This window comes from Gopherus evgoodei, unplaced genomic scaffold (assembly GCF_007399415.2).
Source record: "Gopherus evgoodei ecotype Sinaloan lineage unplaced genomic scaffold, rGopEvg1_v1.p scaffold_34_arrow_ctg1, whole genome shotgun sequence".
NCBI lineage: Eukaryota > Metazoa > Chordata > Testudines > Testudinidae > Gopherus > Gopherus evgoodei.
This window is the reverse complement of record NW_022060016.1, coordinates 3352630-3373299: the sequence shown is the minus strand read 5'-3', so window position 1 is coordinate 3373299 and position 20670 is coordinate 3352630. Positions and strand designations below refer to the sequence as shown.

The 20670-nt window shown below is 63.0% G+C and overlaps 1 protein-coding gene across 1 annotated transcript; it reads left to right on the top strand.

The window, feature by feature from the left end:
• The first annotated feature begins 660 nt into the window (after positions 1-660).
• LOC115641302 (protein jagged-1b-like) lies at positions 661-17954 on the top strand. The gene is made up of 13 exons (XM_030544349.1): positions 661-720; positions 3036-3338; positions 8684-8747; positions 9134-9388; positions 9619-9679; positions 10585-10715; positions 11565-11684; positions 12633-12746; positions 14105-14218; positions 15122-15168; positions 16136-16312; positions 16812-16914; positions 17334-17954. Exons 1-13 carry the CDS (start codon positions 661-663, stop codon positions 17645-17647), a joined length of 1863 nt encoding a protein of 620 aa, XP_030400209.1. The 3' UTR covers positions 17648-17954.
• The last annotated feature ends 2716 nt before the right edge of the window (positions 17955-20670 follow it).

The following is a 20670-nucleotide window of genomic DNA, read 5'->3' as shown; positions in this document are numbered from 1 at the left end:
TGTGGGAGGAGTGGATGGATGCATAGTTGGGGGATGGATGAATGGACAGATGTGTTGGGAGGATGGATGGATGCATAGGGGGGACTGATGGATGGATGGACCCACGCGGGTGGGGCGATGGACGAGTAGGGGGGATGGATGGACTCATGGGGGGTTGAATGCATGGATGGATGGATGCATCGGGGGATGGATGGATGGATGGATGGATAGGGGGGTTAAATGGATGGATGTGTAGGGGGATGGATGGAAAGATCTGTGTGTGTGCAGGGAGGGGGGATCCTGCAGTTTCCCGAAGAACCCCTGATATCCTCCCCCCGGCCCGGCCCGGCCCGGTCCTGCCAGCGAGGGCGGGTGTGGCTGGGGGGGACCATCATCCTCCTTTCATTAGCAAGGAAAGTTCTTAATGACTTGGCCGGGGGCTGGGCTGGCCCCACCCCACCCTGCATGATGTCAGGCGGCTCCCGGCGAACGCACCCGGCTGGGAGCCGCTCAGCGCAGCGGGGACCCGGCTGGGGAGGCAGCCGGTGGCTGGGGAGGCTCCGGCTCCTTTATGCCCCGCAAGCAGCGCGCTTGGGACTCCCCGGGCCGGGGGGGGCGGGCTGCGGCGGGGGGGCCGGCCGGAGGGGCAGGTGTGCCGGGGGAGGCAGCCAGCCAGAGACAATGAAGCTGAGAAGCTGCTGGATCGTCTGCGTCCTCCTCTTGCTTCAGATGCGGCCCCAGGTGAGTCCCCCCCAAACCCCAGTGCCCCCCCGGGGGGCTGCCCTTTGTCTGGGAACTTGCCTCTCTTCGGAAGCCTGGGTCCATGGGGCAGCCCTTCCCTGGCTTGGAGGGGGGGGCAGGGAGACTCTGGGGGGCTGATCCGCCACAGCACAGCGGGGGTCCCTGGGAAGGCCACCCCGCTGCCCAGGGGGCGCTTGGAATTGGCGAGGAGCAAGGGGGCCTCTGGCCCGGGCGGGCGCCCCAGTGGGTGGCCTCCAGGAGGAGGCAGCTGAGGTTCCTCCCCCCCAGTCCTGTGCCCCCCCCCCGATGGGGTGTGGCATAAATTGAGGTGGTGGGATTTAAAATTGACACGAGGGCGAATGCTGGGAACCCCAGCTGGGGAGAGCCCATCCAATGGGTCAGACTCCCCTTGGGTCCATCCACACCCATCCTGCCCAGTGGGCCCAGCCCTCCATGGGGCACCTGGGCCTTGCCTCACCCTGGGGATGCCAAAGCGAATTCTGTGCTGGGGAAAGGAGCCCCCTGAATTCTTGTTTCTGCCTGGAGCAGGGGGCGCAGCGGGGTGGCTGGGCAAACGCCTCCCTGTCCAGGCTGCTCCTTGCCCAAGGGTCTGAGCCCTGCCCAGGCAGCTCTTCTGGCACATTCCAGCCGGCCTCCGCCCACCACACCTGGGCTGGCTCAGCGGTTGGATGGGAGACTGCTGAGGAAACGCAGGGTGCTGCAGGGAGCTGGGCGGGGGTGCTAGAGGGTGCTGTGCTCCTGGAGGGTGCTGGCTTTCCAATGAGACGATCAACCAAGATCTTAGTGACCTAAGCGCCCTGCCCGTCGCAGATGTGACCCCAGGCATCCCGCTGGCTAAATCCACTGTCAGTGATTCCATTTGGCTTCCCCCCCCGTTCCCGCTGTGGACTCAGATGGAGGCATCTTCCGGGCAGTCCAGTGCTGCTAAACGGGCTGCGCCCCACCCCAGAGGTGGCTGCATCTCAGCACTGGGTGAGGGATCCCTGAATAAATAGCAGTTGCGCCTCACGCCAGAAGTGGTTGCACCTTAGCATAGGGTGAGGGATCTCTGTATATTTGTTGCCTTGGGCCTGCTGCTCCATCTAATGGTGGGTCCTGTTTCCTCAGGCTGGGCTTGGAGGCTGAGCTGGGGGGGTGCCACCGGGGTCTGGATCTTGGGTTTGGCGTCTCCCTGCCCAGAGCCAGAAATGGTCCCCAGTCCCAATCCCTCCTTCCTCTGAGCCAATCTCCCTGGGAGATCAGGGTTTGAACCCCAGGTCCTGCACAGGCTGGGGACCTGCCAGGGGACCAGGTGGGTCTGCAAGGGGATGGGAGACACCCTGGGGGGCAGCTGATGAGACTCCATCAAAGGCCCAAGTGCCCCTCCCTCTGAGGAAAGCAGAGCAGAGGTGAAAGCAGGCTCATAAAACACCAGCAACGCCCTGCTATTCCCCGGGAGGTTGTTTTCCTTCCGGCGGTGAGGTGGTGGGGCCCTGGCACCCTGGGGCAGAGCAAGATCTGGTGAAGTGGAAACATTCCCTGCCCCCCCTTTCCTCACACTCAGTTCGGGGCTTGCCTGGGATCAGAGCTGGAGGTGCTGATGTGAGGGGCGCAGCAGTGGGTGCAGAATGCCTAGACCCACACCCCAGCCCTTGAGGAAGGGGAGGCTCTGTGGGGTTAGCTCCAGGTGTTCACTGTCCTGTGGCAAGGTCCTTAGGTACTCCGTGAGCTTCCTGGGTGTCAGCATTGATGTTTTCCCCCAGCGTTACGCGCTGCCTGGATGCTGCGCTCCGCCCCAGAGGTGGCTGCATCCCCATTGAACTGCTGTTGCAAAGCCCCAGAACTGTGGGGTGAAGCCAGGGCTGGGAGAAAACTTGGCAGCCATCTCTCTGAATTCCCTGGGCTGGGTCCAGCTCCCAGCCCTCAGCCTCAGTCCCTAGTAGTGATGCCTGGTGGGAGTTCGCCCCTCCCTGCTGCTTGCTTGGGGGCCTAAGATCATCGCGACACCCCCCCCTGCCCCTGCATCGCATGCTTACTTCACCTTGGATGACAGCAGGAGCTGGCAACGGGCAAGGGGCTGCTGCTGTTACTGCCAAGGGCGTGGACATGCCGCTGCCTCCCGCTGGATGGAACCAGCACCACTGTGTTTCATGAGTCCTGTACTACTCAGAGCCGGCAAGGGATTCTCCCTTCACGCCTGCAGCACAATGGGAAGAGCTGGGCTTTCAGAGCTGGGGGGTTCTGAGCTCACAGTGAGCAGGAGGGGAGGTGCGGGGGACTCTGACCCACTGTAACTGGCTCCTCTCCACTTCCAGGTCCCTGAAGCAGCTGGCACTTTCGAGCTGCAGATCCGGCTGATGCACAACGAACGGGGGGTGCTGGCAGACGGGCGCTGCTGCCGGGGCGGGGCAGAGCTGCCATGTCCCACTGGGGAGCAGTGTCGGACTTACTTCCGGGCCTGCTTGAAAGAGTATCAGCTGCGTGTCCTCCCTGGGGGGCCCTGCGTGCTGGGGGCTGGCGCCACTCCCGTGCTGGGGGGCAACACCTTCACAGCCAAGCCCAGGAGGGGCGCAGAGCATGCAGGCAGGATCACCATACCATTCCAGTTCGCCTGGCCGGTAAGGACCCTTGAGCTCTTCCACTGGTGGGTGGGGGGCTGTGGTGTCAGACTAGGCAGCAGCAGCTCTGGGCTGAGGTGGGTGTGCAAAGGGGAAGGGTTTATCTGCTCTGGGTGTGCAAGGGTTGGGCTTTATCTGCTCTCGGTATGCAAGGGGGAAGGGTTTATCTGGCCTGGGTGTGCTGGGGGGGTATCTAGTCTGGGTGTGAAGGGGTGGGATTTATCTGGTCTGGGTGTGCTGGGAGGGAGGTATCTGGTCTGGGTCTATAAGGAGGAAGAGTTTATCTGGCCTGGGTGTGCTCGAGGGGGGAGGGATAATCTGGTCTGAGTATGAAGGGGTGGGGTTTGTCTGGTCTGGATGTGCAAGGGGGAAGGGTTTGTCTGGCCTGGGTGTGCAAGGGGGAAGGGTTTATCTGGTCTGGGTGTGTTGGAGGAGTATCTGGTCTGGGTGTGCAAGGGGGAAGGGTTTGTCTGGTCTGGGTGTGCAAGGGGGAAGGGTTTATCTGCTCTGGGTGTGCTGGGGGGGTGTATCTGGTCTGGGTTTGAAGGGGTGGGGTTTATCCAGGCTGCTGGATGCAGACCGCCCCTGGGGTTCTCCCAAGCTCGCCACCTGGGGCTGCTGCCAGTCTCCTGGGCTGAGCAGCTCCTGGGGACGGGGCCATCCCCCGTGCCAGCCCCAATCCATCCATCATGCCTATGCCAGGGGTCCCCTCCAGAGGCTCCATTCAGAGCAAGGATGGGTTGGGAGAGTGATCCTGGCTGTAACCCAACCAGGGCTCACAGAAGGTGCCTGTTGAGCTGTCATGCCAGCTGGAAGCAACAGATGTGGAGAGGGGAGCAGGGTCTGGTGGTTAGAGTGAGGGGGCTGGGAGCCAGGACTCCTGGGTTCTATTCCGCTCTGGGAGGGGAGTGGGGGCTAGTGGTTAGGGCTGGGAGGGCTGGATTTTAGGACTGTGAGGCCATGTTGCTCACCTCTCAGGCAATGGTGCGAGGAGGCCCCCAGGAAGAGGGTGGGGTTGAGCTGCGGAGGGTGGTGCATCTGGTCTCTCCTCTCACCCGGGAGACTGTGGCAGATGCTAAATCTCTCTCCATCTGTATGAATTAGCGGGAGGCCTAGTCTGCTCTGTGATTTATCGATCCTGGGCTTTGTCCAGCTCCCGCCCCCCTGGGCATCCCAGCCCTTCGCTCTCCCACTTTCATTCCAAAACCACTTCCGTCAGGCAGCGTTATCAGGCGTCGCACAGAGCACGAGACAGTCCCTGCCTTGAACAGCTCGCAGTCTGAATGCACAAAGATTGAAGAGAGGAAACTGAGGCACGGCAGGGCAGTGGCTCAGAACCCAGGGTTCCCATTCCCTGGGCCATGAGAAGCTGGACCCCATCACAGGGGCTGGATCGATCTCTCTGCTTGTGCATTCCCTGCCCTCACTCCTTCTCTGTGGAAGCTGGGGGGGTTCCCTGCTACCCTTACTTTGGGACTTCCCTCCGCCCCGCTCCCAAGACACTTGCAGCTGCCAAAAGAATAGACTATGAACACACACACCCTCCCTCTCATGCCCCCAGCTCTCTGCATCCTCCTCGCACTGGGCTAGGGGAGCCACTGACACCATCTTGTTCTTGTAAACCTGGCAACAGAGCCCAGGCATCCTGGATCCCAGCCCCTCCCCCCCCGTTCTAACCGCTAGACCCCACTCCTCCCAAGTTGGTATCTCCATCCGGCTCTCTCAGATGCCCTCGGGAGCAGAGGGCCGGGCAGAGATGAATGCACACAAAGGGCCCAGCTGATCTGTATGCGGAGAGGCCCATTCTGCCCACTCACTTGGCCCAGGCACCTCCGGCCGAGGGATGCTGGGAGCCCGTGATCCGCCCTGGTGGCATGGGGCTTCCTGGAGCCTTGGCGGGCTTCGGCCCCAGCGGGTCAGCAGCCAGCCCTGCATGACCTTTCCCAGGGCCGGGATCCAACACTGCTCGCTGATCCCAGCATACCAGGAAGGGGTCCTGGGCTCTCACAGCACCCACACGCCATCCCCATTCCCCACCGCCATAGGGAGAGGCAGGGGGCTCCCGCACAGCGCTGCCTGCTGGGAAAGGCTGGGACTGCAGTAGCCAGGACCTCCCCCCACAGTCAACTCCTGCCCCACTCCCTATACCCCCCTCCCCAAAGAACCCTCCTCTGCATCCCATTTCCGGCACCCAACCCCTTAGCTATGCCCCAGGTTCCTGCCCCCAGTGTGGGTTTGAGTTCGTCGCCGTCTACTTGGCCATGGCCGCTGCTCAGCGCGGGGCCCCAAACTCCCTTAGAGCGTGCCCGAGCCACCGGCTGGCGGCGCTGCCCGGCGCCCTCATGCCATGGGTCCCAGCGCTGAGTCACAGATGTTCACGGGCTGAGATGGGGGTGTGGGCTGGAGGGGGCCACGGGAAAGAGCCGGAGATGGGGCCTAGAAGCACAGCGCTCCCTAGCGCCCTGCTGAGGTGCTGAAACATGGGGTGCGGCCAGGTGAGGGGGGGACAGCGCCCCCCAGTGCCCGGCTGGAGGTTGCCTTCATAGCAGTAACTGCTACCTCACGGTAGGACAGTGTCCCTTTGTAACGGCTCGGAGCAGCCTGCTCAGGGCCAGCCTGAGAGCACACACACGTCAGCGCACACGTGTGTGACATAGGCCAAGGCTGCCCACGCCCCATGGGGAGGGGGCGGGTCTCATCCGGAGCGAGGGCCCCTCCTTGACTCTGCCAGTCGACAAGGCTCCCAGCGGGTGTCTCCGCTGGGATAACGGGGGTTGCGCCGCTGGCAGACTCAGCAGGGGCCAGGGATTCATTGGGCTGGGAAGACGGACCTCCCCTCTTGGTCCCAGAGGCAGGGTCCACTCTGCATCACGACTGAGGGGCACCAGCAGAGCTTGGAGGAGGGGAGCCCGGGGCTGGGCTAGGAGGGGGCTGCAGGTCAGGATTGGGGGGCATAGGCAGAGCTGGGGGGATGCATCAGGCTAGGAGGGGGATCCCTTGGGGGAACAGAAGCTGCAGGATCTGCCTGCCCTGGGGGAGCAGAAGACCCTCCTTGCCCATAGAATGATGCCCCATACCCCTCCCCCAGCCTCTGAGCCACCCCACTGTGGCGGGGGCTGCTGATGGACCCTGGGTGGGGCTGGAGCCCGGGGCGCTCTGCAGCGCCAGGCAGGCCCGGCCCTGCATGGAACAGAATTTCTGGCAGATGCCAGCAGTGGGAAGTGAAGCCCATCACGCCTAGCCCACAGGGCCTGTGTGTCAGATGCTACCCGGGAAGTGCGGGGCTGTGGCCCCGCCGCCGTCCCTCGCCCACACCCAGGGGGGAAGCAGAAGGTAAATAACTTAATTAAATAACTTCTCTAATTACGAGGAAGACACTTACCCTGCACCCTTGAGCCAGCAGGCAGGGGCACGGATGTACCATCTGTTATTGGCCAGGCTAGCAGAGTATGTGTGGCGAGCTTCCCCGTAGCAGTGCCCCTGCCGGGGCCTCAGGTGTGGTGAGCTGTCCTGCAGCGGTGCCCTGGGCTGGATCCACAGGGGAGTTCTGTCCGGGGCGAGGCTGCTGGGCCTGGGAAGAGCCTGGGGGGTCTGCTGCAGCCCCCACCCCCATACACAGGGCTCCCCGCTCCCACCAGACACAGACCAGAGAGTCAGGCAGGATTGCAACAGGGCCAGGATGCTACTAGAAGGGGATGTTGTGGGGGCAGTGGGACTGGTTCAGGGGTCCCTGGAGTATGGGTGAGGAGAAGGGAACATGGTGCTCCCACCCCTTCTACTTTCAGAGAGTGGGAGGAAGGGGATACCAGGCTGGATGGACCCAATGCTCTGATCTGGCACACCAGGGAGACCGCGTATGTGTGCACATGCACCACTGCCCTCTCCTGGGTTCAGTTGGACCTGCTGCTCCATGTGTCACAGACCCTATACTGCTAGCAGCTCACAGGGAGTCTCCTTTAGTTGGATGGCATTTGCAGCAGCTGAGCTCTGTCCCCAGTGTGGTTGTTCCCCCAAGTGTTACAGAAGCCCCAAGGGGATGGGGGACCCTCCCGCCCCCAGGCTCTGTGCGTAAGCATAGATGGGGCTGCAAGATGTGTCGGGCTGGGAACGTGCAGTGTCCACGGGAAGGGGGTGGCGGCTCAGTGCCCAGCTGCCTGTGAGAAGGGAAATCAGCTCAGTCAGTTCGGCTAAAGAAGGCAGCGTCTCTGGCTGACGCCCTCGCTGGGCCCCGGGGGGCACTGGCAGGGGTGGGGGCAGGGAGCCCCCCGGCGTGGGCCACGCCTAGAACATTACGTGGGCAGAAGGAATGTTTTGGCGCAGGCAGCAGCAGCTGCAGGAGGAGGCCAGGGATTTCTTCAAGTAGAAGCCCCCAGAGTGACTCCAGACCAGTGTGGGGTGGTGAGGCAGACCCTCCTCTTTGCCCATCTCCTCTCAATGCCCGGGCCCCAGCCAAACACCTTCAAGCCACCTCTCTGGGCCCAAGCACTGGCACCAGGCGTGGCATGGGAGAGCCAAGACGGACCTCGCCAGGGGTCTGAACTCCAGCATCCGCCCCTTTGAGACATCTCCCTAATGCTGGACCTGCACTGGCAACCTCCATCTGTTAGCTCACCCCTCCACCCCTCCACTTGGAATGAACAGAGCCAGGCTTTGCTCCCAACTCTGCTACTGGCCTGCTGAGGGAGCTTGGTCATGCTCCCCCCGTGCCTCAATTTCCCCACCAGTGTAATGGGAATGATGACACTGACCCCCTGGGAACTGTTGTTGTTTATTGGCCGTCTCCCAAGCTGTCCTCCGTTCGTGCAGTACCTTGCGCTCCCATGCCGCACACAGCGGGCACGGCACCTCGGACAGTGCAGCCACCTCTGAGGTTTGGGGAAGGGACTCTGAAAATGCCCAGTGATGGTCAGTCTCCTCCCACAGTGGGCAGGAATTCATCGGCATGGCCTCCCTGCAGCAAATGGGAGCCAGAGCTCCTGGGTGCTATCCGTAGCTCAGGGGTGGGACAGTGGAGGTCTAGCAGATTAGAGCAGGGGGGCTGGGAGTCAGGATTCCTGGGTTGTATCCCCAGCTCTGGGAGATGAGTGGTGTCTAGTGGTTAGAGCCGGAGGGGCGGGGGGGCTGAGAGTCAGGATGCCAGCTCTGTGCCTCAGTTTCCCCAACTGTACAATGGGATTAAGGCTCCCCACCCAGCCATGAGAGCTCATAGACACCGAGACAGGAGGCATTAGGTTGCAGGATCGGTCAGTCTCACCCCCAGCCGTGGAACGCTCGGGTCACAAGTTGGGGGGTGGGGGTCGGACAGTGACACCTGGCCCCTTTAACCCTGTGCTTTGATCTCCCAGCGTTCGTACTCACTGATCCTGGAAGCCTGGGATGCTGACAACATCACCAGCCCTGGCACCCCAGGTGAGGCACCCCAAGTTGGCCAGCTCCCCTCGCCCCCCTCCCCCCGTCCTGGGGCCAGATCAAAGCTAGCGCCCTCTAGAGGGGAAATGCCCCATGTCACATTTCCTACTACAATGAGCCAGCCAATCCCCCACCCTGGGGCCAGATCGAAGCCAGTGTCCCCAAGAGGAGAAAGGCCCATGTCCCATTCCCTGCCCCCTGAGCCAGCCAGTCCCCCACCCTGATGCCAGATTGGAGCCAGCACCCCCTAGAGGGGAAACGCCCTGTGTCCCATGCCCTGCCTCTCTGAGCCAGCCTGTGGTGGAGCTCCCTGCCTGGGAGGGGTGCAGCTGGTGCGGGGCACATTAGGTTGGGGCAGGGTAGTGACGGGCTCCCCTCTCTGGCAGGCGGGGGGTCCCTGGTGGAGCGGGTGACACGATCGGGGATGCTGAACCCGGGCGAGGGCTGGCAGGATTTCCAGCACCATGGGCGGGGCACAGCGCTGGAGTACCGGCTGCGGGTGCGCTGCGCCCCCCACTACTACGGCCCCGCCTGCAACCGCCTGTGCCGGCCCCGCGACGACTTCTTCGGCCACCACGACTGCGACGCCGCAGGCAGTAAGGTCTGCCTGGATGGCTGGACAGGAGCGGAGTGCACTCGTGGTACGTGCCAGGGCAGGGGCGGCACGGTGCTCGCGGGCAAGGGTAGGAGATGGGAGGCACAACATGAAAATGGGAGGGGCGGGGAACAGAAGGAGGTGCTTGGGGAGGCACGGTGCCCAGGGAAATGGGAGGGGGCTGGGGGGGCATGGCGCCCAGAGACAGAGGAAGGGGGAGATGACAGGGGGCATTCCCTGCCCCTAACTCCCCCACACCCGTCATTTCTATCACAGCCATTTGCCACCAGGGCTGCCACGAGCTACACGGCTTCTGCGAGGAACCTGGAGAATGCAAGTGAGTCAGAGGGGCCCCCACCTGCTCCCTTCCCCAGCCCCCACCCCCATAATCCTCTTTCACTCCCCCGCTGGTTTCCTACCTCAGCCACCTTGGGAAGTGGAGGGGACCCCAGGGATGGGATGGAGAGAGAGTGGAGAGGGATGGGGGCGGCTGTTTGGGTGGCTTCCCTGGCAGGCTGCTGGGGTCCCCTCCAGGCTTGTCCCTGCTCCCAGGCCAACTCTCCCCTGGGTAGGATGGGAGGAAGTGCCAACGGCCAGGGATGCCCGCTGCCTCCTGCCCTTTGGGGACAGAGCGGTCGGATGGGCCGGGCCCAGGAGCGGGGAAGTGCTGGCATCAGGTCAGGGAAGGGAACTCCGGGCGTTTTGCTTCACTGACAAGGCCTGGGGGCTTTGCAAGGCAGAGAAACAGCCCAAGCAAACCCACCCCACCCCATGCAGAGACAGAGAGAGAACCCAAGAGTCCTGGCTCCCAGCCCCCCTGCTCTAACCACTTAAACCCATTCCCTTCCCAGAGCTGGGGATAGAACCCAGGAGTCCTGGTTCCAAGCCCCTGCCATTTAACCACTCGACTCCACTCAAGGAACTACCCTTGTCTCCCTGCCCAGCTCTCTCCCTAACATCCCGCCCTAAGGCATCGTCTGACTCTCTGCGGCCCCCTTTGGGCTCCAGCTGCCCCCTGCTCTGCCCGTCCCAAACTCCAGGAACCCCCAGGGCCAGGGATTGCTGGGGAGAGGCGGTTGGTCATGAGCAGAGGCAGAATGCTCCCCCCAAGCAGACGTTCCCGGGGTCCCCAGAGGACCAGATGCCTCTGGCTGTTGCTGAGGGTGGCTCCGTGCCAGGCTGCCCCCCTACTCCGCCCCCGATGTGCGTCCATCTCTCCCCACCCTGGATCTGTCTGCCCAGGTGTCACTACGGCTGGACGGGCTCCAACTGCGACGAGTGCATCCCCTTCCCCGGCTGCCTCCACGGGACCTGCACCGAGCCCTGGAAGTGCGACTGCGACACCAACTGGGGCGGGCTGCTGTGTGACAAGGGTGAGCTGCTGGGTGGCTGGGTGTGTCCCGCCCCACAGCACCCCCTGCTGGGAGAGGCTGGGGCTGGTGTGGTCAGGGTCTCCCCCCACAGCCGGCTCCTGCCCTGCTCTCCACAGCGCCCCCTGCTGGGAGAAGCCGGGAGTGGAGTAGCTGGAAGCTCCCCCGACAGCCGGCTCCTGCCCTGCTCCCCACAGCGCCCCCTGCTGGGAAAGGCCATGGCTGGAGTAGCCGGGAACTCCCCCTACAGCCAGCTCCTGCCCCACTCCTCACAGCGCCCCCTGCTGGGAGAAGCTGGGAGTGGAGTAGCTGGGAGCTCCCCCGACAGCCGGCTCCTGCCCTGCTCCCCACAGCGCCTCCTGCTGGGAAAGGCCATGGCTGGAGTAGCCGGGAACTCCCCCTACAGCCAGCTCCTGCCCCACTCCCCACAGCACCCCCTGCTGGGAAAGGCCTTGGTTGGAGTAGCCGGGAGCTCCCCCCACAGCCAGCTCCTGCCCTGCTCTCCACAGCGCCCCCTGCTGGGAGAAGCCGAGAGTGGAGTAGCTGGGAGCTCCCCCCACAGCCAGCTCCTGCCCCGCTCCCCACAGCGCCCCCTGCAGGGAGAGGCTGGGGCTGGAGTAGCCGGGAGCTCCCCCGCAGCCAGGTCCTGCCCTGCTCCCCACAGTGCCCCCTGCTGGGAAAGGCCGGGGTTGGAGTAGCCGGGAGCTCCCCCCACAGCCAGCTCCTGCCCCGCTCCCCACAGCGCTCCCTGTGGCAGGTTGGCTGGGTTCTCCCGCCCTGGCAGGATGGCAGGGCAGCCCTGGGGTCAGTGGAGTTTGGTTGGAGCTGAGCCAAGCCCTTCTTCCCCCCCAGACCTGAACTACTGTGGCTCCCACCAGCCCTGCCGGAACGGCGGCACCTGCACCAACGCGGAGCCAGATGAGTACCAGTGCCTGTGCCCCGCGGGCTTCCGGGGCCGGGACTGCGAGAGGGGTGAGGGGGCAGCGGGCGCTGGACAGGGGGTGGAATGAGGTGGAGGGGAGGGGGATGGCTTGGGGGGGACCCCGACTTCTCCACCTGTCCCCACGGCTGCTCTCGTGAGCTTTGTGGCACCCATGGGGTGCGGGGAGCTGGTCCCTAGGGGCCCCATTGAGATGAAGGCTCTAGGGCCCAGCAGCAGTGGCTGGCAGCCTGCAGGGGAAAGATTTGGGGGTTGGGCTCCTCTTGGGAATGGAGGGATGGTGGGGGGGCCTGGTGGGGACCAGAGGAGAGGGAGATGGGGGCTGAAAAGAGGCCTGGGGGGGGGATGGAGCAACAGAAGTAGGGAGGTCAGGGGGAGAGAGACAAGGGGCATGGGGGTCCTATTGGGGGTTAAAGGGGCCTTGTTATAAGCCATGGGGGAAGGGAGATGGGGAGTTCAGGGGGTCAGGGGGGAGAGCTGGGGGCCAGGGATGCTGCTAGGGATTTGGGAGTGCCCTGGGGGTAAAGGGCTGAGGTCCTGTTGGGGTCCTGGGGTGCTGTGAGGAGTTGAGTGGCTGGGGAGAGGGGGACATGATGGGCTCAGCTGCGGGGCAGGAGATCAGGAAGAGGGACTGGGGGTGATTGGAGCAGAGGAAGCTGTGGGGGTGGGGTGGAGGAGGGGCTGGGGGCCGGGGCTGACCCCACTGGAGGTGGATCCCCCCCTAGGCTCAGGTTGCCCCAAAGCACCGTGAGGCAGGATCCCTGACTGGCTTTGGGAGGGAAGGGGCTCCTGTCTCAGGACCAGGCCTTGTTCTCAGGGGGCCCCCCATCCAGCTGGACATGCAGCATGGCACGATGCCATGGCTGGAGGGAGGGTGCTGGCCCGACCCGGGGGCCCTGTGGGCCTGGCTGAGCCCATCCCACTCGCTGTGGGGGGGGGGGGGCAGGGTCCCGCCCTCCCTAACCGCTCCCTCCCGGCAGGGCTGGACGAGTGTCTGCCGGAGCCCTGCGCCCACGGCGGAACCTGCCACCCCCTCCCAGATGGGTTCAGCTGCACCTGCCCGCCCCAATGGACCGGTAAAACCTGCCAACTGGGTGAGGCTGAGCGCGGGGCTCTGAGCTCGGGCACCCCCTCCTGCCCCCCATGCCCTGACACTGCCCAGTGGCACCTCCCTCCTGCCCCCTCATGCCCTGACACTGCCCAGTGGCACCTCCCTCCTGCCCCCCATGCCCTGACACTGCCCAGTGGCACCTCCCTCCTGCCCCCCATGCCCTGACACTGTCCAGTGGCACCTCCCTCCTGCCCCCCATGCCCTGACACTGCCCAGTGGCACCTCCCTCTTGCCCTCCATGCCCTGACACTGTCCAGTGGCACCTCCCTCCTGCCCCCTCATACCCTGACACAGCCCCCTGCTCCCTGGCACCCCTCTTCTGCTTCCCATGCCCTGACACTGCCCCATTGCACCTCCCTCCTGTCCCCCATGCCCTGACACAGCCCCCTGCTCCCTGGCACCCCTCTTCTGCTTCCCATGCCCTGACACTGCCCCATTGCACCTCCCTCCTGTCCCCCATGCCCTGACACCGCACCCTACCCTTTGGCACCCCATCGTGTTACCCCCATACTGACACTGCACCCTGCCCTATTGCACCCCCGTCTGCCCCTCACACACTGTCACAGCCCCTTGCCCCATGGCACCCCCCTCCTGCTCTCCACGCCCTGACACTGCCCCATGTCACCCCCTCATGCCCCCACACGCTGACACAGCCCCCTACCCCATGGCACCCCCTCCTGCTCCCCACACACTGACACAGCCCCCTGCCCCATGGCACCCCCTCCTGCTCCCCACACACTGACACAGCCCCCTGCCCCATGGCACCCCCTCCTGCCCCCACATGCTGACACAGCCCTCCACCCCCCTAGTCACCTCCCCTCTGCCCCCCATACCTTTGTGCCGCCCCTCCCCTTCCTGTGAATCTGCAGCAGGGCACAGTGAACTCTCCCCTGGGCTGGCTGTGCCCACCTCTGCCCCCCAGCCGTGCAGATCCAAGGACCCATGACCACTTGTGGCCCATCTCTCTTGCCACCCAGGGCTGGCAGCTCGGACCCTGCCCAGGGCCATAAAGGTGGGGTGGGAGGGTAGGGGAAGCCACAGCATCCCTGTGGCGGGAGACAAGCCGCGTGACTGGCACTCGGGACTGCTCACTTCGTGGTAGCCAGTCTGAGCCGGGCGCTGGGCCCTTGGGGGCTGAAAGCCAATGCCCACTGAGTCGGGGGTTTCCAGCAGGACAAGGGCCCACGATCCCCAATCCCCGAGCCAAGGGCTGGACAGGTACTTGGGGGACGGACACATGTCTGGCCCTTCCCACTGATCTCACCTTCCCACGCTGATCCCACAAGGGGCCACCAGCCCCCCCGACCGTGTTCTGCTCTGACCCCAGCCCCCCGACCACAGATGCCAACGAGTGTGAGCAGGAGCCCTGCGTGCACACCCGGGGCTGCAAAAACCTCATCGGGGGCTACTTCTGTGACTGCCTGGAGGGCTGGACCGGCCCCAACTGTGAGACCAGTAAGAAAGCAATCAGTGGCCGTGGCTGCGGGGGGGGGGCATGCTGGGAGGGGGCACAGCCTAGGTGTGGCCAGGAGAGGCTGGCTGGGACTCGGCCGTGGCCAAGAGAGGACAGAGCTGGGCTGTGGCCAAGACGGGGCAGGGCCAGGCCATAACTGGGAGGAGGCAGGGCCAGGCCCCGGCTGGGAGGGTGGCAGAGGAGAGCTTAAGTGCTGCCTTGGAGGGGTCTGATTCCCAGCGCCCCCCCGCTGGGGGTGGAAATGCAGAGGACTTTATCCCCTCTTTGTTCTCCCCATATTCTGGGTCCTGCCTGGCCCCAGGGTCATTTGGAACAGCCCTGATGGGCCCTGGACGGCAGGGAATAGCCACCACAGCACCGTGCGCCCCAGCCACCCCACTGCACCACGGGGTGGGATCAGAGCCATTACAGCTGCTCCACACCGGCTCGGGGAGTCCCAGGGGGCTGCTCCCACCTCCTTTCCACTATGGGAGGGGGCCTGAGCGTGACCGAGAATCAGGCCCCTCATTCCCAAGCCCCCAGGCCGTTGCCCCTGGCTGGTGCTAATCGATCCCACCACTAGGGAAAGACACACACGCGCGTGTGCACACGCAATTGGATGGGGCATGTGAGTCGCCAGTTTGAATCCTGCCCTAGCAGGTAGGGGCCCAAAGCTGACGGCTGGTCCGTACCCCCAGGCCCCTGGTTGGGATGCAGTGGGAGAGCCCTGCCAGATGCCTGGGAACCAAGGGGGTGGGTCTCAGGGCCCCATGATGCCTTGCAGCTGATATCCCTGCTGTGGTGAGCTGGGGCTGCAAGGCAGATGGGGCGCTCAGCTTACCCCCCAGGATGGCCCCCAGCGCTGCCTTGTCTCTCCATGACCCCCGGCTCCTCTCCACCTGCAGGAGACGATGGCTGCCAGGGGCGGTGCCGCAATGGGGGGCAGTGCCAGGTGGGTGTGCGCCCCCTCTGACGCGCCAGCTGCAGGAATCACCCCTCTCCTCCCAGTCTGGAGGCAGCAGCTCCCCCCTTAGCTCCCCACCCCAAGAGCAGAACAGTGACGTTCCCACTGCAGCCTGGGCCAGGGAAACGGAGGGCCCCCAGAGAATGTGCAGAGCCCCTGCGGGGAGGGGACAGACACGGGGAGCCCCCAAACAGTGGTAAGGGATGGGCATGGATGCTGGGTGGCCCTCAAAGGCCGCTGGGGGGTGGGAATGGACATGGGGGCAATCCCAAAGGCTGGTGGGGAGAGGGGATGGACTCACGGGGGACCCCAAAGGCTTGGGGGAGAGGTGATGGATTTGGGGGGACCCCAGAGGCTAGTGTGGAAAGAGGATGGGGAACCCAAAGGCTGAGGGGAGAGGGCACAGACACATGAAGGACCTCATAGGCTGGAGGTGGGAAGGGGATGGACACGGAGGACCCCAAATGCTGGGGGGGGGTTGGGATGGATATTGGGGCTTCCCAAATGGTGATGGGGAAGGGGATGGATTGGCGGAACCCCAAAGGCTGGAGGAAGAGGGATGGATTCGGAGGGGGACTCAAAAAGCTGGGAGGAGAGGGGATGGATTGGGAGGAGGGGATGGATTTGGGGGGGACTCCAAAGGCTGGGGGGAGAGGGGATGGATTTGGGGGGGACTCCAAAGGCTGATGGCTGTGGATACTCATGGTGCCCCATCCCCCTGCTGCTGGGGGGTGGGAACGTGAATGTGCATAGCCCTGAACTGGCCACGCTCCAGCCCTGAGGTCGGGGTGTTGCCACCTCCATGAGCCCCCTCCTGCCCTAATAGCCTGTGTCAGGTTGCCCGTTGGGGCCTGGAAGGCTCTGTTCCCATGTCGCTGAGGGGTCTCGTCACCATGGGGAGCTGGTTTCTGCTATGCCAATGCTCCTCCTCCCCCCTCTCCACTGTCCCCCCCAGGCAGTGGGTACCGGGCACGTGTGCTCCTGCCCCGCTGGCTACACGGGCGCGGCCTGCGAGACGGAGCTTGGCGGCTGCGCCAGCACCCCTTGCCAGCATGGAGCCCGCTGCCAGAAGATGCCAGGGCAGGGGGTGGCGTGTAGCTGCCCGCCTGGCCTCAGTGGGCCCTTCTGCGAGGTGAGGGCCGTGGGGATCCGCGGGGGTGCCGTGAGGAGAGGCAGCAACCATGTCAGAGATGGGAGGGGAGAGGGGGCTAGAGGTTAGAGCTGGGGGGAGGGGCTGGGAGCCAGGACTCCTGGGTTCCATTCCCAGCTCTGGGAGGGGAGTGGGGTCTGGTGGGTTAACGTGTGGAGGCAGTGGGGTTGGCTGGGAGCCAGGACTCCTGGGTTCTATTGCTCTGCCACTGGTTCCCCCACATGACCCTCTGCAAGTCACGTCCCAGCTCCAAACCACCTTTGTGCCTCTGTTTCCCCCCTCTACAAATTGGGGACCATGATCCTGTCCCACGGAGGCTGTATGGCTTCAGTGGGCCAAAGCCAGTCAGGGTGGGGGGGACTGGATCAGCCCACTGGGGCTGCACAGACCACAGGCCCCCTGGTCTGGCAATCTCCCTGCCCACCCCCACCCCAGCCAGGTAGTGCTGGGCCCTGCTATCTCTGCTCTCTTTGTGCCCTAGGTCTGGCTGGATCTCTGCTCCCCGAACCCCTGCCCCAGAGGGGCTTCATGCCTGGGTGGGGCAGGCAGCTATGTGTGCTCCTGCCCGGAGGGGGGCTGCACAGGTATGGCCGGGCGTGGGAAGCGGGGGGTCCTTATTGGCAGCTACTATGGGTACAGGTGCAGGGGGGGCAGGTAGGGGACAGCTCTGGTTTGTGACAGGTGGGGGAGGGGCAGGGAGGTTCACATGTGGGAGGTGGCAGGGAATTTTGAGAATGGTGCTAGGGCATGGGAGGGGCACATCCCAGGGCAGGGGGAGGAGGGTGGGCACCATGCCAGGCAGAGTGGCAGGGAGTTCCAGGCTGGCGCTGGGGGAGAGGGGCTGAGGAGGGGACGACAGGGCCCAGTTGGTGCCGTGGCAGGGAGGGGTGGATCGAGGAGCTATCTCAGGGTGGGGGAAAGGCTGGGCATGGGGCTGGGGTTTCAGGGGGTGGCTGGCACTGTGGGTCTGGCACTCCCTGCTCACCACTCTCTGCTCCCGCAGAGGCCGCCGGACAGACCCTGCTCTATGCCCTGCTGCCCCTGGCGCTGTTGCCCCTCCTGGCTGCCCTGCTCTGTGCCTTCCTGATGCTGTGGACCCGCCGGAAAGGCCGGGCGCTGCCCCCGCAGGAGCTGCTGGCCAACAACGCCCCACACCTCATCCACAATGCCACCCAGGGGGACCACGGCCAGCCCCTGGACAAGGGGGGGCTGCCCTTCCCCCTGCCTCGCAGCCTCCCCAAGACGGACATCTCCAACCTGGAGAGAGCCAAGCTCAACGAACTCAATGTGGCGGCCGGCCTGGAGCCCAAGCTCTGATCCAGCGTGGGGGGAGAGCGGGCTGGACCCACGTTGCCCCCCCATGCTGTGGTATAAGGGGACCGGGGTAGGGCTCAGCCCTGCACTGGGGACCCTCATGCCCCCTGATTCCCCGCAGCTCTGCTAAAGCACCTTAACCGCCCCTCCATGCCAGGGGGGCACATTCGCTCTCCTCACCCCACCAGGCGAGCGTGGGTCAAACCCAGAGGGGTGCTCCCTGGAGGGAGGGTAATTCAGACCAGCCGGTTGAGGCTGCCCCAGTTCATCACACAGGTGGAAGCTCGCCAGGGGAGGGGAACCAGATGCCTGTGGTAGCTGGGTCACCACCTCAAAGGAGACTGGCCTGCCAGCGATCTACAGCCGGGGGTGGGCGCTGTACCCCTGCCAGCTGCTCCAGCGCAAGGTAACAGGCTGGCTGGTGAGGATTCCCTGTCAGGCTGCGCGGCCTTGGCTAGTGAGCTGAACGGTGGAAGTGGAATGGGCACAAGGGAAACTTAACTGGTATATTGTGAGCAACTGGCTGGCTTAGGGGATGGGACGCGGGGCCTTTCCCCTCTAGAGGCGCCGGCTCTGTTCCCCCTGAAATTCATTCCCATTGTCAGCGTGAAGCAAGTTTGCAGGACTCAGCCCAGTTCCTAGCGGGACCAGTGTCCACATCCCTCCTGTTCAGCCCTCACTCCGGTGTCTGTGCTCCATGGACAGAGACCAGATCTGCCCACTCCCAAGAGCTCCAAGCCCCACCATCCACCCCCACCCATCACCCAGCCCAGCTCCATCTGTTACTGTTCTGAGAAGTGCATTGGTCATGCGCTAGGCCCCTCTGTCTTCGAGCCACCCACCTAGGAAGGAGTAGCTGGGGCTGGAGGGAAAATTTCCATCTAAATCATTTTTCTCTACAGGAAATTGGATTTTCGACCAAAGGAAATTTGTCTCGAAAAGTACCTGCTCCCCAGGGAAGATGCCACAAAAATCAAACACCTGGACACCAAAATTTTTCAATTTAGAAGTGGCACTCCAGTGTCTCATGGGAGTCGTAGTTCAGTTGCCTCATGCTTCTCTTCTCTGTGGGTTGGGCTTTGTGATCGGAATACATTTCCCATGATGCACCATGGCCAGGGACTCCCCTAGTACATCATAGGAGAGGTAGTACAACCAGGCAGCCTGGACTACAGAGACTGGGAGCATGAGGCAATGGGAACTACATCTCCCATGATGCACCACAGAGTCCCTTGGTGGAGAGGCAGTTGCATCTGAGGAGCCCCTTGCTATGGTGTGTCATGGGAGATGGAGCCTGGAGAATAGAGAATGAGAGTTTATGGCACTTGGACTACATCTCCCATGATGCACCATGACCTCTCATCTTGGCCTTGTGGTTGCATCATGGGAGACATAGTCCAGTTGGGAAGCCTAGGCCATAGAGTTAAATAGGAGCATGTAGCAACAGAACTACATGTCCCATGATGCACCCCAGCAGCATATCCAAATCTAGCTATGGCAGTATTTGGAGTTTCTGCCAGAAATCAACATTTTCCATGGAAACTTCCCCACACACACTCCCTATTTTCAATCAGCTCTTTACCTAGGGTCCCCCTTGGAGATTCCACAGCCCCACCCTGACATACACACACACACACAGCCTCCCTTGCCTTTCTACTGGACCCATGATTAGGAAAAATAAATTATTCTGTGCCACAGTCAAGGCGCACCCCCCAGCATTGAGGGGGAGGGGATGTGTACTGCAGCACCCCCTGGTGGCAGGTGTGTGCATGTGCTGAATGTATCTATGTTGTATGATACTGTACAGATTCCTTTGTAGAGTTTTCGTGACCTCTTTGCTTTTTTGTACCAGGTTCTATCCCGCCCCCCGGCGTGAGACGGGCTCGCTCAGGGTGAACAGTGTGAACCACGAATAAATATTTTCCAAGCCTCACCCCAAGGCTGTGAGACTTTTTGTCTTGAGGCGGGGAGGCAGTCAAACGGGAGGAAGATTGAGAGATGGCTGAGCACAGTGGAAAAGGAGGGAGGAGAAAATTAGACCATGAGAGTCAGGACTCCTGGCTTTTCATCCCAACTGTTATGGCTAGAAAACATTTTTTTTTTTACATGAAGTCTGAGATTTGACTGTACCACAAGCTGCAGCATCAGCCAAGGGCCTGGCTTGCTGAAGGCTTGGTCCAGCACAATACCCCACTGACCTCTACTGGTTGCCACCAGAACTTCTGAGCTGCATGTCATAACCCCTGTACTGCAAATGGGGATTCTCCGGTAGCTCAAGAGGTTTTCAGAGCTGAGGGATCTGGGCTCTAATCCAGCTGCAGCCATTGCACATGAAGCACCACAAGGGCCAACATGGGCAGAGATGGTCTGCGATGCTGAGGAAAGCACTGCCCTGTGGTACACCAGGATAGTCAGGGAACCTCCGGGGCAAAGGGTGAGAGGAGGGAGCAGAGATGAGGACGAGGGGAACAGAGGCACCAGGGAAAGGCAGGGAGGCAGTGGGAGGAGAGCGGAGCCTGGGTCGTGTCCCTGCTTGTTAGAGGGATGCACTCAGGGCTAGTGAGGCAGCTGAGGAATCTGAGCCTTGCTCCTCTCCATGCCCTTCTCATTTAAACCCCACTGGAGCGTTAGTGGTAAGAAGGGGAAGGGAGAACTGCGGGCCTCCTCTTCTGAAACTATGTGGACTGATGGAGAATCTCCACTAGCTACCTGCAGTATGGGGGCTATGACACACAGCTAGGTAGTACTGATTGCAGCCAGCAGAGGGTAGCGGTGGCCACACACATAGTGTGCTCTCCATGTCCTCATCCCAGACTCTGGGGAATTCAGGTTGATGGTGCCGTGTTTCCTGCTGATTCACAGCGAAACTCCTGCAGGGTTTCATGGACGCGAGGCTGTAGGGAGGAGGCACCGCCCTTGGCAGCTGTTCCCTGTTCTAATGCCCCCTGTCCCCACCCAGCTGCAGCTGGAGGAGCGGCTGATGTCCAGCCAACTGAAGCACCGGCGCCTGGACCGGATCCCTGGCT

Excerpts from the sequence above, each read along its gene's own strand:
- LOC115641302 (XM_030544349.1), top strand. The coding sequence starts at position 661 with ATGAAGCTGAGAAGCTGCTGGATCGTCTGCGTCCTCCTCTTGCTTCAG. Across the intron at positions 11,685-12,632 it reads GGGCCGGGACTGCGAGAGGG|GGCTGGACGAGTGTCTGCCG; the intron begins GTGAGGGGGCAG and ends CCCTCCCGGCAG. Across the intron at positions 14,219-15,121 it reads CGGCCCCAACTGTGAGACCA|GAGACGATGGCTGCCAGGGG; the intron begins GTAAGAAAGCAA and ends CTCCACCTGCAG.